General features: G+C 26.9%; 1 protein-coding gene across 5 annotated transcripts in view; it reads left to right on the top strand.

The window, feature by feature from the left end:
• Positions 1 to 16,616, top strand: part of LOC130669816 (fasciclin-2) — an 86,192-nt gene that overhangs the window by 66,065 nt on the left and 3,511 nt on the right. For 3 of the 5 annotated variants that reach the window (XM_057472906.1, XM_057472904.1, XM_057472905.1), the window contains 4 exons: positions 298 to 2,094; positions 11,022 to 11,150; positions 12,094 to 12,163; positions 12,560 to 12,685. In XM_057472906.1, coding sequence (XP_057328889.1) covers positions 298 to 2,094; positions 11,022 to 11,150; positions 12,094 to 12,163; positions 12,560 to 12,685 — 2,122 coding nt within the window. Of the gene's footprint in view, positions 1 to 297; positions 2,095 to 4,447; positions 7,376 to 11,021; positions 11,151 to 12,093; positions 12,164 to 12,559; positions 12,686 to 16,616 lie in introns of those variants that run through there. The other 2 variants (XM_057472907.1, XM_057472908.1) reach the window with 2 other exon arrangements.

The raw sequence follows: 16,616 nt of genomic DNA on the forward strand, positions 1-16,616 counted from the left end.
ACGGTTTATTTAAAAATCACCTGTTTCACTCTCTTCATCAAATTTATTCAATTTCCGGAATTTTCATTTTTGCGTTTATTTAGGGAGTATCTCATTTTGTCCGCAAGAAATTACTTTTTTTTAATGACAGCTAAAAATTTTTTCTATTCACTTCGAATGTCATTAAAAAAAAAAATATTTAACGTATTTGAGTTCCCGAAAACTTACTATTTCCTTAAATACCCCGTTTTGCCCTCCCACCTCTATATATACCTATATAAATATATATATACATATTTTATTACCTCAAAATTACAGACGCCATTACATGGGTTGACGCTCCAGAAACTCAGCATGCAATTGTCGGTAAAGAGTACAAAATAAAATGTCAAGTTAGTGCTCGACCGGCTCCAACAGTCGATTGGTATTTAGGCTCAAAATCTATTTTAACTGATGATCATTACATCGTAGAAACTCACGCATTAAAAATCAAAAGTGTAAGCGACGATGATGCCGGCACATATATTTGTCGCGCGGCCGTATTAGAAACCGGTGAACTTGAAGAACGCTACATTAAACTAATCGTTTATGAAGAACCAAAACTTCAAGAAGTAAGTTCTGAAATCGAAATAATTGAAGGAAAAACCGCAAGTATAACTGTTTGTAATGCTACTGGAAAACCACCACCAGCTTACTCATGGATAAAAACAATCAATCAAGAAAATCTTACAACGGTAAACCGTTTTGGTGTAGATCGTGATACTGGAGTTCTTACCATCACTGATGTACGCCGTGAAGACAGCGGCGAGTATCAGTGCATAGCTGAAAATCCAGCAGCCTCAGCAAATATAAACATACGAGTAAATGTTATCGAAAAACCTAAAATAATGGAATTTATTAACAGAACTCAAGCTGTACAAAAAGACGTTGAAATAACATGCAAAGCTTATGGTCGTCCACCACCAGTAGTTGTCTTCAAAAAACAAACAAACGACAAACCATTTAGTAAAGGAATTCAATCAAACGATGATCGTATTGAACTTACAAGTATTGAAAATGTTGCTAACGGTGAAACTGTTGCTGTTCTATCAATCCGACGTGTATTACGTGAAGACGATGGCATTTACGAATGTATAGCTACCAATAAAGTAGGCTCTAGTTACAAAAATGGACACTTGACTGTTGAATTCCCGCCGTCCTTTGCCTCAATGACGAATCATTCAGTTTGGTCGTGGGAACGTAGGCCAGTTAATCTAACCTGTATCGCCGAAAGTATTCCCAATGCAACAATCCAATGGTACCACGGCGAACGTCCCATTTTACAAACAGAATTGGCTACTTCGGAAATTTATAGGCAGTATGGTAATGGACCTATCAGCACTCTTCGAGTTACCCCAGTTGACACCAGATACTACGGACATTACCGTTGTCAAGCTAAAAATGTTCATGGTGAAGCAATTCATACAATCCAATTGAAAGAAGGCAAGAGACCAGATACTATTCCACAAGCACGTATGTCCGAAATCACAGCAACGACAATAGCATTCAATATTGAACCGCCATCAATGGAACCAGAGTTGCCAGTTAAAACCATCACTGTACAATATCGGGAAGTCAACCAACCATGGAAAGATGCATTGAACAAAACATGGGCATTAAACTCGCCATATATTTTGGAACATTTAAAACCAGCAACTACATACTTATTCCGTTTCCTCGCGACAAATGACGTAGGTCCAGGTAACTGGGGCGCACAGTTTGAAGAAAATACGCCTATGAGAACAGTACCAAATTCCCCGAAATTCCAGCCAAGAACTGACAATCCTAATTACGACACTTCATTGTACAGCAATCAGTACGAAATTAATTGGATAACGCCGCCAGATAATGGTGAACCAATAGACAAATATGAAATCCATTACTGTGAAATAAAACGCGTTAATGGTGAATGGGAACAACAAGACAACACGTGTGTACGCGATGAAATAAAAGGACAGAGATCTAAACATTATATCAAAAATCTTAATGCCGATACGTATTACCGCGTCGAGCTTAGAGCCCACAATGTCATCGGCTTTGGAAAGACCGAGGTCATACAATTCAAAACAGCTAAAGGTAAGTCTTATTTTTTAATTATTTCATTTTTACATTACTGATTACTGATTATTATTACTTTTTTTTTCTATTTATTATTTTTTATTTTTTTTTTAATACGATATGAGCCTTTCAATCTTAGCAGTTTTCTTTTTTATTTTTTTTAAAATTATTCTCTTTATATTAGTTAATTTATTTAATTATTTTTTTTAATTAGTAATTAAAAAAAAAAAAGAATTTATTTAAATTGCTTTAGCTGTAGTTTTCTTGAGAATCATTAATATAAATAATTTAATTAGACAAGTAGTTTATTATACTCAAAATAAAATAGTTGGAATCGATGCTCAAGAAATAGTATATTGTGTGACGAGGGATGAAACAAGACGATTTCAGACTAGGGTGAGGTTGACTGATATCATCCGCAGTCTGAAATCGTATTTTATGAGTCACACATTATATTTTTCATGATTACCTGCATCGGAACTTGAAGATTCAGTGTCAGCAGCCAGTAAGAAACAAGTTAATTTCAAGCCGATGATAAGGAGAATTGTTAGAGTATGAGAAATATGTGATTTACAGTCACTTATTAAATAGTAAATAATACAAAAAATATTATTTTCACTCATTTTTTATTAATTTTATTTGGTTAATTAAAACTGTCATTAAAAAAATGAAACGAGTAAACTGAAGTGACAAGTAAACAAATGAGAGTAATAAGGCTGCAAATGATCATTAAATATAATAAACACCGGGCAGAAACAATTGTTTTTCTTCCCAAGGGAAGAAACCCGGGTCAAAAAATTAGATCTGTTTTAAAATAAATGATAAATTTAAATATTTTTTGTGACAGGCACTTGAAATCTACGACATTTAGCGCCTATAGCCGGCAGCTAAAAATATTAGATAAGATACAGCTGGTAAAAAAGATACCTAATCGTTCTAATAGTGACGTCATCATCGGATCAAAAAATATTTTTTGGTTACATGTGCGATAGCAAACGACCAAAAAATATCGAAGTAACTTAACGAGCCATCTTGTGACAAAATTTATTATCATTTTAATTCGTCCACTTACCGACTTTTCTCTAATTTTCAACAAATTCTCAAAACAATCTTACCAAATAAATAAACGCGGATTTATAACCTGCCATTTATAGGCACTAAATGTAGTAAATTTCAAATATCTGTCACAAAAACTAATGTATTTATCTAGTACAATCGAGTCTAAGACGCTCGCACTCGATAGATAAACTACTATTTTCTTTAATTCAAGTTTATATAAATCGTATGCATTTTATATAGGAATTTAATCTGTTTTTGTCCGTACTAGTCATTATCCAGGCCAATATCAGACTTATTTTCGTATGATATTTAGTCTGTTTTAAATCGGGTTTAGACTAAAAACAAACTTTTTTATTATAATTATTGGTCTGTGTTCAATTGTTTTTAAGGACAAAAACAGGACTTTTTATAAATATAAATAATAATAATAATAATCTAGATTTATAAAATTATTTTAATTTTCTTGATATTTGAAACATGCTAATGCGCTCCCGTAATGCACAAGAATTTCGATGTTTTCTAATGCCAAAATATTTTCGATTTTATCCAGTAAATAAGAAAAATTTCTTGACATTTTAAGAGTTATTTTATCACTTTTATTCAATGCTATAAATATTCAGTCAAGACAACTAAAAATTAAGCTGTCAAACTTTCATTAACTGCCGACATTTTTAAACAAAAGATACTAAATAAATAGTAAACAAAACATAATCAATTCTGTAACTTAACATTTTTTTTATAAATATTTCCCATAAATAAAAATTTTATAAGTCTATGATTTAATCTAGTTTTGTCCTTGCAAATTTTCGGAACTAAAATTTTTTAAAGTTCAAGAATTAATCTAGTTTTGTCTGCCTGTAACGCAATTGTTTTTTGAAACAACAGCTCGAAAACAGCTTGAAATTTTGGTAAAAGATCAAAAACAGATCAAATAGTCCAGTTAGACTAAAATCAGGTCAAATTTTTCGACACGAGAACACAATTGTTTCTGCCCGCTGTATAGAGTTATTTTTGAATTACGAATTCGCTAGCAGTTGTTTGCAGCATCGACTTGAAATTAGCTTGTTTCGACGGGCTGTAGAGACTCTGAAACTTCAAGTTTAGATGCTGGTATCATGAAAACGTTTTTTTAGATGATTTTTCTATATTAATTTTAAATATTAATAATAATAATAATGTATAATTGTAAATAAATTAGGATTTTTAGTATTGAGTGATCCTTAATATTTAAAAATGAAAAATAAACGCGTGCCATGATAAAAAGAAAATAATATTGTCCGATTACCAAAAGAGTCACTTTTTTTATATTTAGAATCAAGTGGCAGCACTGTGGACTACTCGATACTATCTTCTGGAGGTTCGTCCAAGTCCAACTCCATCGTTCATGCGGTTGTCTCAGCTTTTGCGATTGTCTTCTTAGCCATTTAGAATCGCCATTTAAATTAATTCGTAATCATCCGTTTAATCATAAACGCCGAAAAAATATAAACAAATAAATACGACTCTTTTGAATTAATAATTTAAAAAATATAATTTTTTCTTGTAATGAGAGAACTAATTATTTTTTATAAAAAACAAAATTAATTAACAAGAGTCTGGAGATTTATATCTCGTTTATTTTTTACATTTTTATGATTTTTTTCACTTATTTCTGTACGGATGGAATCAAAGACAGTTTTTTTCCCTTTCACCGTATTAACAACGACACTAAAGAGATAATATAAAGTAGGATTAATTAGGTGATACGCTAATTAATATACATTCCGACGTAGGTTTCAAATACGATAATCATTTAAAAAAATAATAATAATAATTATTACATAACGTGGATGCCTCCAGGCTCCAAGCGTTCGTTCATTAAATTAATTTATAATTAATTTTAAAAAAATTAAGAGCATAAAAAAAATAATTATAGTAATGACATATAGACTTGCGGATTTAAAATAACTATATAAACATGTAAAATATACAACGTACTATAATGTATTTATATATTATTAATTATTAATTATTAATAATGTTTAATGCTCATTGTTAAAAACGTACTGGTACGTTTTTCTTTTCTTTCTTACCTTTTTTTTTTTTATTGTTATTATTTTTCTTTTTTAAATCAGGCTAGGATACTGCCTTGTATTGCCAAAAAAAGCTTAATTGTACACTTGTACTAGAAAACTTATTGTGAATTCAAAAAATCATGAGCTTACTATTTGTATGCACGATATTTACAACTATTATTAAATATCTGAAAGCGAATAATTAGTATCTAGAAAATTAAATTTAAAAAAAAAGAAAATAACAAAATAAATAAAGGAGTAAATTATTAGTTTTATTAATTGATTAATTAATTAATAAAATTAGCTTACGATTTATACATTTCGATTTACATATTTTTATAGAATTTTTCTCGCTTCAATGAGCAGACATAAGATTAAATGTTTGATAATTATAATAAGAATATTGTGAATGCATTTTTATACAAAATCCGTTTTTATCGGACTAAAAAATTTAAGTCTTTTGATATTTTTTGGTGCCTTAGCCAAAGTTTTTTATTTTTCTTTGTCTTAATTTGAAAAATCGACACAAAAAGTGGATACTAAAATTAACTATCCTGTTAAAAAAAATTTATGAAAAATTACGAATGAGAAACTTTAAAATTAGAGATGATTTTATTTTTTCAAAAATTAAATTATAAATAACTCAGTTTAAAATTTTTTTTAATTTTGCCATGAATTTTGAAAAAATTCTTTTACAGATTTTCCACTTTTTTGTAACAGGTTTCGATAAAAAAAAAAAGTTATAACTAGGGCCAAGATTTTTACGCTAATTTAAAAATAATTAATACTTAGTGGTGTGAAATTTTTTATATTACGGGGAAAATATTGGTCTTATTCAAAAATTTTTCAAACAAAAGTTGTAGGAAATTAAATTTTCTAAAAAAAATGTTTCTTATAATTTTTTCTTAGGACTAATAAGAAAGCCGTAATTTCAAAATTAAGATTTTCATAATTAATCAAATTCTGAATCATTCATTATGAATCTTAATTTTAGAATTACGGTTAAAATATTGATCGAATAAAAAAATCATAAGAGACATTTTTTTAATAAAATTAAATTTCCTACAACTTTTGTTCGAAAACTTTTTAATAAGACCAATATTTTCGCCGTAATATCAAAAATTTGAACTACTCATTTCAAAAACAAGGCAAAAATCTTATCCCTAATAACTATTTCTCAACAAATTATAAATTTTTTAAAATCTTATTTTTAAAAATTTACTTTTGAATTTGTATCGAATTTCAAAATTTTTACACAAAGTATTAAATCAATCAGCATTTTTAATTTTTAAAAGTAACATTAAAAGTTTCACTCTTTTGAACTTAAAAAGTTCTCAAGCGAAATTTTTCCAAAATTTTTTTTTATACTGGATATTTCTAAATTATTTAACTTTAAAAAAAGTTTATTTTCTTTTTTGGGAATTGATAGTTTGCTTGTTTAGTTTTTAAACATAAGAGCATTATTTTATTATTTAGTAAGCATGAGTGAATTAATAACTAAGTTAATATTATTTAATTAATTAATTACTATATTATTATTAATAGACATTATTATTATAGTTATTATTTAGTCACTTACTGTATTATCTGCTAGTTATTATTTAAATTGCCGCGATATTTAAAAATTAAACCAGACAAATAAAATATTTATTATTAATTTTTAATAGTTTTAAATAAAATTGCATGTATCGCATTTGAATGTTTAAATCTACAATATTTCTTATCATTTTTATTCATCTACCAATGACAATAAATGTTATTATATGTACATGTGCGATAAGAATATTGTATATTGTATTTTAATAATACATTAATAGTTTTTACGAGTCATAGAACTTGAGTGCATTAAACTCAAGCTCTTTGACAGAAGAACTATTTTTTTTTTTTTTTTAATTATTTTATTTTTTGTTTATTATTTATTATTTGTTTTTAATATCGCGACAATACTTACGTAGCATGCCCGGTGACAATAACTGAAATTTTTTCAAAAGCAACGAAACAAAAAATAAACAAAATAAAATGAAACTTTGTAAAAGTGGTAGACATATTTAGCCATAGGGGATTGTTTTTTGCGGCGCTTCGCGTGATTACAGTCAAATGTGGTTGTAGATAAAAAAATCTAAGCGAAATTGAGAGAGAGTGAGCGAGCAAATAAGGGAGAGCGCAAGAGAGAGTGAAACAGAAAATTTAAAAAAAAAAAATGAGAAAATGTGAAAGAGTGAATGAGTGAAATAATGAAAGAGAGGAAAGGCTTGAGAGGGTTTTTTTCCGTTTAAAACTTTAGCAGAAACGTTTGACAATAGTTTTCTATCTGTTAATGATGACGGAAAAGCAAAAAAATTTAAAGCTAGTGAATATTAAAAAACAAAAAAAGCTTTTTTTTTATTTTTTGTCAAACTTCTTCCGCTTTCCTCAGAATTGCTCTGCCTTTTGTTCCTGTTCTACTTTTTTTCTCACTGACATGAATGTTTTACGACGTAAAAAAAGTTAATAAATAAAATTATAGCGGGAAAATTTAAATTCCATATGCTTTAGTAAATTTTTTGAGTATTTTATATCAAAGGTATATTATACACGCAGAGAATTTTACGGTATTTTTTGCATCAAAAATTTATAGAAACATTAGTATAGTCATAGTAGCATGAGGACAGTATGAAATTATTGTACAAATTACTGATACTGTAGAAATTTTAAAAATACATCGAACAGAATTTACAAGGTGCATTGTAATTTTGACAAAGCAACAGATAAAATTTATACCAACTGCATACTAAATATTCTGATTTAACCTAATAAATTTTACTATGCAGTTGGTATAAATTTTATCTGTTGCTTTGTCAAAATTACAATGCACCTTGTAAATTCTGTTCGATGTATTTTTAAAATTTCTACAGTATCGGTAATTTGTACAATAATTCCATACTGTCCGCATGTTACTATGATTAGGGTAGAAGTATCGTTTTTGGCCACTTAAGCGCCAGTTTTGGCCACTTAGAAATTTTTAATAAAATAATTTGTAAAATACGCAACAACCCTATTCAAAAATTCCCATAGAATCCACTCAACTGCGACAAAAACCGCATAGAATCCTATAGACTGTATTGGTTTCTATGCGGTTTTTGTCGCAGTTGAGTGGATTCTATGGGAATTTTTTGATAGGGAACATAATTAATTTTTTTTTAAATGTGTTTGAATACATTTTTATCACACTATTGTAATGAAATATTTTTTTAAATACGTTTCCATTATTTAAAATAAAGTATTAAATGTCAAAAAATGGAGCAGTGGCCACAAATGGTACTTTTACCCTACAGTAATTTTTCTATAAATTTTTGATGCAAAAAATACCGTAAAATTATCTGCATAAACTAAATCTTATGATCTCTTAATGGTTTCCCTCATTAATTTATTTTGCCACGTCGTCAATTAATTTCTTGAACGTACCATTAAGAAAAAAAAATCAAAACGTCTCTCCATTACTTTGAAGTCACCCTTAGCTTAAAAAAACTCTTGATACTTATTAGACTTGGCAAACAACATTCCGTATTTAATATACTTATATATATAAATATATATAGTATAAAATATATAAACAAAAAAGAAGTAAATCAAAAGAGGTAAACGTCTCTCAAGCTTTCCAATCTCATATAGTTTATATCCACAATAAATAATACATGCAATAACTTGCAAGTCGTTCGTATTAATATATAAATATAAATATATATTTAAAAATAAAATAATAAATTTTTTTCTGTACTCATTTTTTAACATGTATACATTTAAATATAATAATGTATGTATGCATAACATGTTTAACTTCTTGTATTTATGAAAATGAGGGTTTTCGAAATAATTTTATGGATTTAAAAAAAAATAATAATAATTAAAATATAAAACTGTACATAAATCAACGGATATTAAAATATACATGAGTGTTTAAAGGAACTGCTCGATTTGCTAATGAAGAAATCAAATCAATATGTTTTTACATAAATAAATGAATGAACAAATAATAATTATTATCATATACATTTTGATATGATTTCTTTTACGGCCGTCTCGCTTATTATATTTCTGCTTGCCCGAACTTAATTTAAAATAATTTATCAGCGGGATAAATAAGTATGGATTAAAATAAACTAAACAATGGCATAGTACTTCAATAAACTATAAAAATATAAAGAGAGAGGGAAAGAAAATAATAAAACGTTTAAATGGTAAATATGTATATGTTAAAACAATACAAGAGGAAAAAGGCGCACAGCTTCTTGAAGATGTAGTTGTATTGAGTGGAATGGCACCGGGTGAGGGAAAATAAATGTCCTGGAAAAGATGCTCAAGTGTTTTGGGAATAAAGAGTATGGGTAGATGATAACAAAAGTTTGTTGCTAGAGTACAGTAGTAGCCGGATAGACTAACAGTAATATCGAGAGGAAATGGTGCTGTCTAAATTTACTTTTTTTTATTTTTTATTTTTTATTATTCTTATATACTTTTATTCTTTACTTCTCTTTAAAGCTTTTAAATTTTCTTTATATTGTATTTTCTTTTTATTTACACTAATGGCTGAGCTTAGTAGACAATTATTTTAATTAATATACTTTTTTTTTTATTAACAGTACTAAGTACAGTTTACTTTTTTACTTACTTTTATATGTTATTAATGATTAATTGTATATTTAAAATAGAAAGCTTTGATAAAAACGGATTTCTGGCATTAATATTTATCTTATTTCTTTCTTAGGACATACTTTTATTTGCTTAATATATATAGTATGAGAGCACGTTTGGTGGTTTTTAAATTAAAAATTTTTTTTCTTTTTTTAAAATTTATTTTTCTAATATTTTTTATTAATTATTTAGCAGTGTTACAAAATATTTATATTCAATATCCACTCAGTTTTAACTCTTGTCAATAAATGTTTTACTCAACTTAAAGCTCTACTGTCATATATTTACTCAGTTATAATTTTACTTAATCACCTCTACTTAATAATGTGTATAATAATTATATATTATTAAGTAGAGCTCAAGTAGTAAAAATATGACAGCTCTAAAAAAAATCAATTCGGAATTGTCCGCATGAAGAATTTCAAATTTGAGACCCACTGGAAGTTCGAGACATTTTTTTAATAGCTTTTGAAAAATTAAAATCAATTTAATATTTTTTTAATTTTGTTGATACTTAAAAAAAAAATTTTAGAAAAAACTACAAAGTCAATTTTGAATTTTGATTAAAAATTATTAAAAAAATTAATTTCCAGAATTGTCTCAAATTTCAAAATTCCATAGCGGAAAATTTTCGAAATGATTTTTTATGCAGATAAATAGAGTTCTGGTTGAAAAAAAATATCTTTGAATTTTATAAGTGTGAATGTAGCAGACAGACAAATTAAAAATTACAATTAAATAGGGTAAATAATTTTTAAAAAAATATTACAAAAAATGCACTTATTTTTTTTTAAATGTTTTAAATGCGCATTGTTTTAAAATTTTATTTTATTAATTATTTACTCTATTTATTAATAATTTTAAATTTGTCTGACGTCTGCTACATTAACGCTCATTAAATTTTAGTGTATCAAGTAGATACGTAACACTGCTTGTTATTTTATTAGATTATCATAAATAAAAAAATAAATAAAAAATGTACCAGTACGTTAAGAAATTAAATTAACAAAAATAATAAATTTGGCGTATAAATTTATAAATTAATTACCGATCATCACCAAACGTCTTTCGATGTTGCTTATTGCACTAACAGACTGCGAAATTAATAAAAAATAACTTGTCATTAAAAATATATAAAATTTATTTATTTTATTTTTCAAGCCCAAAGTACACCAGTACTTCATCAAGGACCTTTAATATCAAGTGCTGCTATCATTGGTATTATCATTGCGATTTTAATCCTCATGTTGGTTCTCATTGATTTAATTTGTTGCTGCACACATCGAGCAGGTAATTTAAATTTCCATAATAACTAATAAGTAATGACACTGAAGTTTCCCGACGTCCAATAATTTTTCGATTTTTTTTAACAATAAATTATAAAAAAAAAATATTAGAAAAAATTGCACCTCTAGTTCTTAAAATTTTCTACATGTGCATATTTTTAATTTTAATTTTTTTTTAATAGATTTGTTGAAAAAAAAAATCCGAAAATTATTAATTGTCTGTTAACTTATGATACTGAAATTAGCCGACGTCTAATAATTTTTTGATTTTTTAAAAAACGATAAATTATGAAAAAAAAAATATTTCAAAAAATTGCACTTGTAGTCTTTTAAATTTTCTACGTGTGTATATTTTTAGTTTTTTTTTTCTTCAAATTTAATTGTTCAAAATAAAATCCAAAAATTTTTAATTGTCTGCTAGCTTCAGGATCGTGTTAACTTATGATCCTGAAATTGGCAGACACTTAATAATTTTTGAATTTTTTTTTTAACTCATTAATTACAAAAAAAAAAAACTAAAAAAATGCACATGTAGGAAATTAAAAAATCTATAAGTGCAATTATTTAAAATATTTTTTTTTTTATAATTCATCATTTTTTATGTATCTGAAGATCAGAACGTTCTTTGCGCAATGAAAAAAAAAAATTGGAAAGTAAAAAATCTACTGGATGACTAGATTTTTGAAATGTTTCGCATTTCAATGCTAGTATGTCAGCCAAAAATCTTAAGCCACCCCCGATTTTCGGAACTACCCCTTGAGCAGTCAAATTACGTAACTTTTTTTGTTTTCGTTGCCCGAAAAACGTTCGGATCTTCAGGTGCATCATTTTTTAAGAATTTAAAAGTTAGTAGACGTCGGCCAAATTCAGTATCATGTTAACTTTAGGATCATTAATAAGTATCAATTATCGTTTTATTTTTTTAATTAATAAACTGTTTTCTGTAGGTATTATTTTCTATGTATGTGAAAGATCACGAAGAAAACCCATTGATGAAGAGGATGCGAAATTAGGAAGGTAACAAAAAAATTCATTTTTTATATTTTTTTTTTTAATGAGTAAAATAAATTAACAAAATTTTTTGAATCATTAATATTAGAAAAAAAAAAAAAAACGAAAAAATTTATAAATGATAAATATAAACATAAACACAAAACACATCGTGCTTTGGCAAGTCTGGCTCTATCATGTTTATTATTGAACAATTGCCGAAATTAATTAAAAAAAAAAAACTAATTTACATTCACAAATACTAAAACAATCGTTATCATAATCATCTTCACAATCATAATCATATTTATTTTAATTATTAATTTTTGGTAGAAAAAAAAATGAAACATTAATAAAAAGAAAATAAATAAGTAAAATTATTTTATTCTTTGGTATATTTTTTCTTTTCTCTCACCGTTGTAGTCTTTACGGTTGGCGGTTTCCATTGCCATATTGTGATCAAAAAATGGCAAATGTCGCGGGAGTTACGGCCATCCAAGACTCGGGTAGTGGAAAGAGTACCATTAAGTTGGTAAAACATTCCTCCATGTAAGGATACCAAAGATGATAGATTGAAATTTAATTATGAAAATAAAATGATAAATAATTATGATACTGAAACTAACAGATGTCCGACAATTTTTTATTGTTATAAACAAACTTGCACTCGCTCGCAGCGTCGATTCAATTTTTTCTTTATTGCAAACTATAGTAAAAAAATTTTTGTTCATAATAAATTTAGATCTGAATTTCATTTCGAAACTCGAATCGTGACACAAATATAACTTTCATCGCGAATTTATATCAAGAACTTTAATCACGACAAAATTATGAGCCAAATTTTTATCCTACTTGGTAGGATAAACTTATTGGTAATTTCTGAATCGATAAATTTGACAAAAGGTAAAAATTCAGTCAAGTTTCTATCGAAGTCATCCCAAGTCTAATTCAAAGACATAATAAATTAATTTTAGAATTGGTACGGATTTACTAGACGAAAAGTTGGAGTAAATTCATGATCAAAGTCATATTTGTGTCACGATCTGAGTTTCGTATGAAATTCAGATCTAAATTCATTATGAATAAAAATTTTTTTACACGGGTTTCAAATAATTTTGAAGTAATTGTAACTTGAAATGAGAAAACAAATTTTATCCGATTATTTTCTAATAAATTGATTCCTTATGTGTTTTTTCTTTAACTTGAAAAACTATTGGAGGTACGTTAATAAGTATTAGAACCTTTTTTGTAGGTACACTCAGAAAATTAAGTAATTGTGTTTATTATGCTAAATTTTAAATTCCAATCATCTAGAATGATTGGAACGGTTTTCAATCCAAAAATAGTTAGTGTTATCATTTTTTTTAATAAAATTAATAATTATTGGATGATAACTTCTGCAATTAATTTCGTAACAGTTACTATCAGGATCATAACAGTTACTATCAGGATGGTAACAATTATAATATCTGATGGTAACTGTTACCATCTGGATTATAAATATAACTATTTAGAATAATAATGGGAATTAACTCTAGTTAACATACAGGATTGTAACAATTATTATAAATATGGTGAATATTACAATCTAGATGATTTATACAATCATCTAGATAATATTCACTACTATTGAACTGATGGTCAAAAATTTTACCATAACTAGATAGTAGTTCCTATTATTTAATTTTCTGAGTGTAATTAAATTTCCTACAATTTTTGTTTCCAACAGTTTTTTTGTCGATCTATAGATTCGCTACTATTCAAATTTTTGACTGCCCAATTTCGAATAAAAAAAAATTTACTTATTTTTACTCACACGAAATTAATTTTTATAAAAGTATTTTTAAATTTATCACTATTTGATTAAAGAAAAAAAGTTTTTATAATACTAGTATAGATTAACATAATTAGAAAAATTGATCTACATTTAAAAAAAATTTTTATCAATACCAAGTTTGTAAATTTGAAATATAAAATTTGTCGGTTGTCTGTTGCTTTCATTATTTTAAATAATTCGCATTCAGTAAGAATGAGCATGTCGTCAGAAAATTATTTTATTTATTTATTAATTATTATTTTACTATTTCACACTGACATTTATTTCATATTATTTAAAATGACATGGCTTTCCACTTAGCATGATTTATTCTTTTTTTTTTTTATCACAATTTTTTAATTAATTTTAATTTTACAATAAAATTTCCATTTGCAAATTAACCGTCGATTCAATTGTGGATCTTACAGAATTTTATTTTATTCCATCTGATTTTCTCGATACGTTGGTTGTTCAATTGAAGAAGAAGAGCAAAGAAGAATAAAATAATAATAGTAATAATATATATAATATATAATAATAAAAAAAATATAATTTAAGAAAGGAAATCAAGCATGGAGAGCCTTTTATTTCGTCCAGATACTTTTCGGCTTCTGTGTGCCGCCAACCATTAACGTGCGATAATATAAATTTTTATGTTTACTTTTCCCAATTTATTTATTTATTCTTTTTTATTTTGTAAGTAGATAATTATCATTATTACATTTTAATCAGATATCGATTTTTTTTATCGCGTTCAACTCGCAATACATTTGTCACCATTCGCTTGAGCTTTGGCCATGCTGCATGATTACACTATTTGAAAAAAAAATAAATTTTTATATATTCATAAATATATAAGTCGAAATTTAAATCGTCGATTGAACGTACTAGACACTAAAAATGAAAATTCAACTTTTAAAGACGTAAATATCCGTAATAGACGTAATAGCCGTAATAGACGTAGAAACTTTTGAAATTCATTTTGGGGCCTTGCAAGAAATAATTCTACTGATGGCTCGTGAGCTACTTTAGAGTCTAGAGTTATCTATTGCAAGGCCCCAAAATAAATTTCAAAAGCTGCTAAAAATTTTGATTTCTTCTCTGCAAACTTCTAGGTAGCCCGTAAGACCCAACCGAGCACAAGAAATTAGCCATCAATAGAATACTGTTTCACAAGGCCCAAAATATTTTCCTACAGCTGTTGAGAATTTGTATATTTGGTCGCCAAGCTACTAGGTAGTCTGAGAGACCCAAAAGAGAAAATTTTTATTTCTCATCTTCTGGCTGCTAGACATGTTTTTTTAACAATGAAATGTTTCCGGTATAGTTTAATTTTTTTATTGCGTTTTGAAAGGTTGTATCTACGATTACGCAAGTCCTATTAACGTTTGCGTACGTCAACTACGTCGAAAATACGTTTATACGGCTATTTACGTCTTCAAAGTTTGAATTTACGTTTTCAACGTCTAATTCGTTCAATTTACGACTTAAATTTCGACTCGGTTGTAAATCAATAACAATCTAGTAGTTGATTGATTAATAATTTAAATAATTTAATTACAATTAATGTGCTTCCCTTGGTCGTAAAAATTTAATCCAATAAAAAATAAATATTTCAAGTGAATTATATATCCTGATTAGCACAAAGCCATTTCAGAGGCGCCTTGAAAAAGACAATAATTTTTATTTGTTTTCGCAACGAAAACTTCCTAAGTATGAGTATAAGATATAATGCGGATGTTGTTCCCAAAGTTACAGTGCACTGCAATATACTTTGTTTTTATAGACAAAGAAAGTTGTCAAAAAAATAATCATTGCTTAGAAGTATTTCAAAAGTTGTTTTAATGAAACACTAGTAAAGATAACTTTGTTTGTACTTTTTGTAATTAACAAAGGTTTCATTTTACACTCAGTACAGAAAGTTCTTGCGGATGACATTGTACTAAAGTTTTATAATCTTGTTGCTGAATGTTAACTTGTAAAATAATTTTTTATAGATGCCGTCAAGCCGTTTCCCGGTTAAAAACTCGAGAAATTGAAAATTTTTACTTTACAAAATTGTGAACAGAAAATAGTTCGAGTAAAGTAGCACACGATGCACATAAAAATTTATTGAATCATTTGCTATTGTTTAGAATCGTGATTGTAACTTAAAAGGGTAGTTTTTTTTTATTTCAATGGCTAGTTACTGTATAAAATTTTATAAATAAATTGAAGCCATTTTAAAAGACCATTCGCGTTACTGGAAAATTATCAAATTTTTTTTAGTTTGAAACAAAATAACTTATGTGAGGCGTTTTATAAAAGTCGAGTATGTCTGTCCTTAACATATATTTTAATAACTGCCAAACTTATTTAATGACGGCCATTAAATAATCGACATCGAACAATCGACAAGTCCATAAAACTGTATAAAACTCAACTACGACCAAAATTATTATTTTAACAAATTTATTATACCATTAAAATATTTTGAACTTATTTTCAAATCGATTTATGTAAAGATTGTAATAAATTAAATTTAGTACAAAGCCTTTATTTGATACTTTTCGTGAGAGTAGCAGTTTTGGTATAAAATTAGTTTGAACATTAATTTTTAAAAATTTATCAACTTTAAATACCTGTAACTTTTGAACCGTTCGTTTTAGAGCTTTTGACTTTCTA

This window comes from Microplitis mediator, chromosome 6, assembly GCF_029852145.1.
Source record: "Microplitis mediator isolate UGA2020A chromosome 6, iyMicMedi2.1, whole genome shotgun sequence".
Taxonomy (NCBI): domain Eukaryota; kingdom Metazoa; phylum Arthropoda; class Insecta; order Hymenoptera; family Braconidae; genus Microplitis; species Microplitis mediator.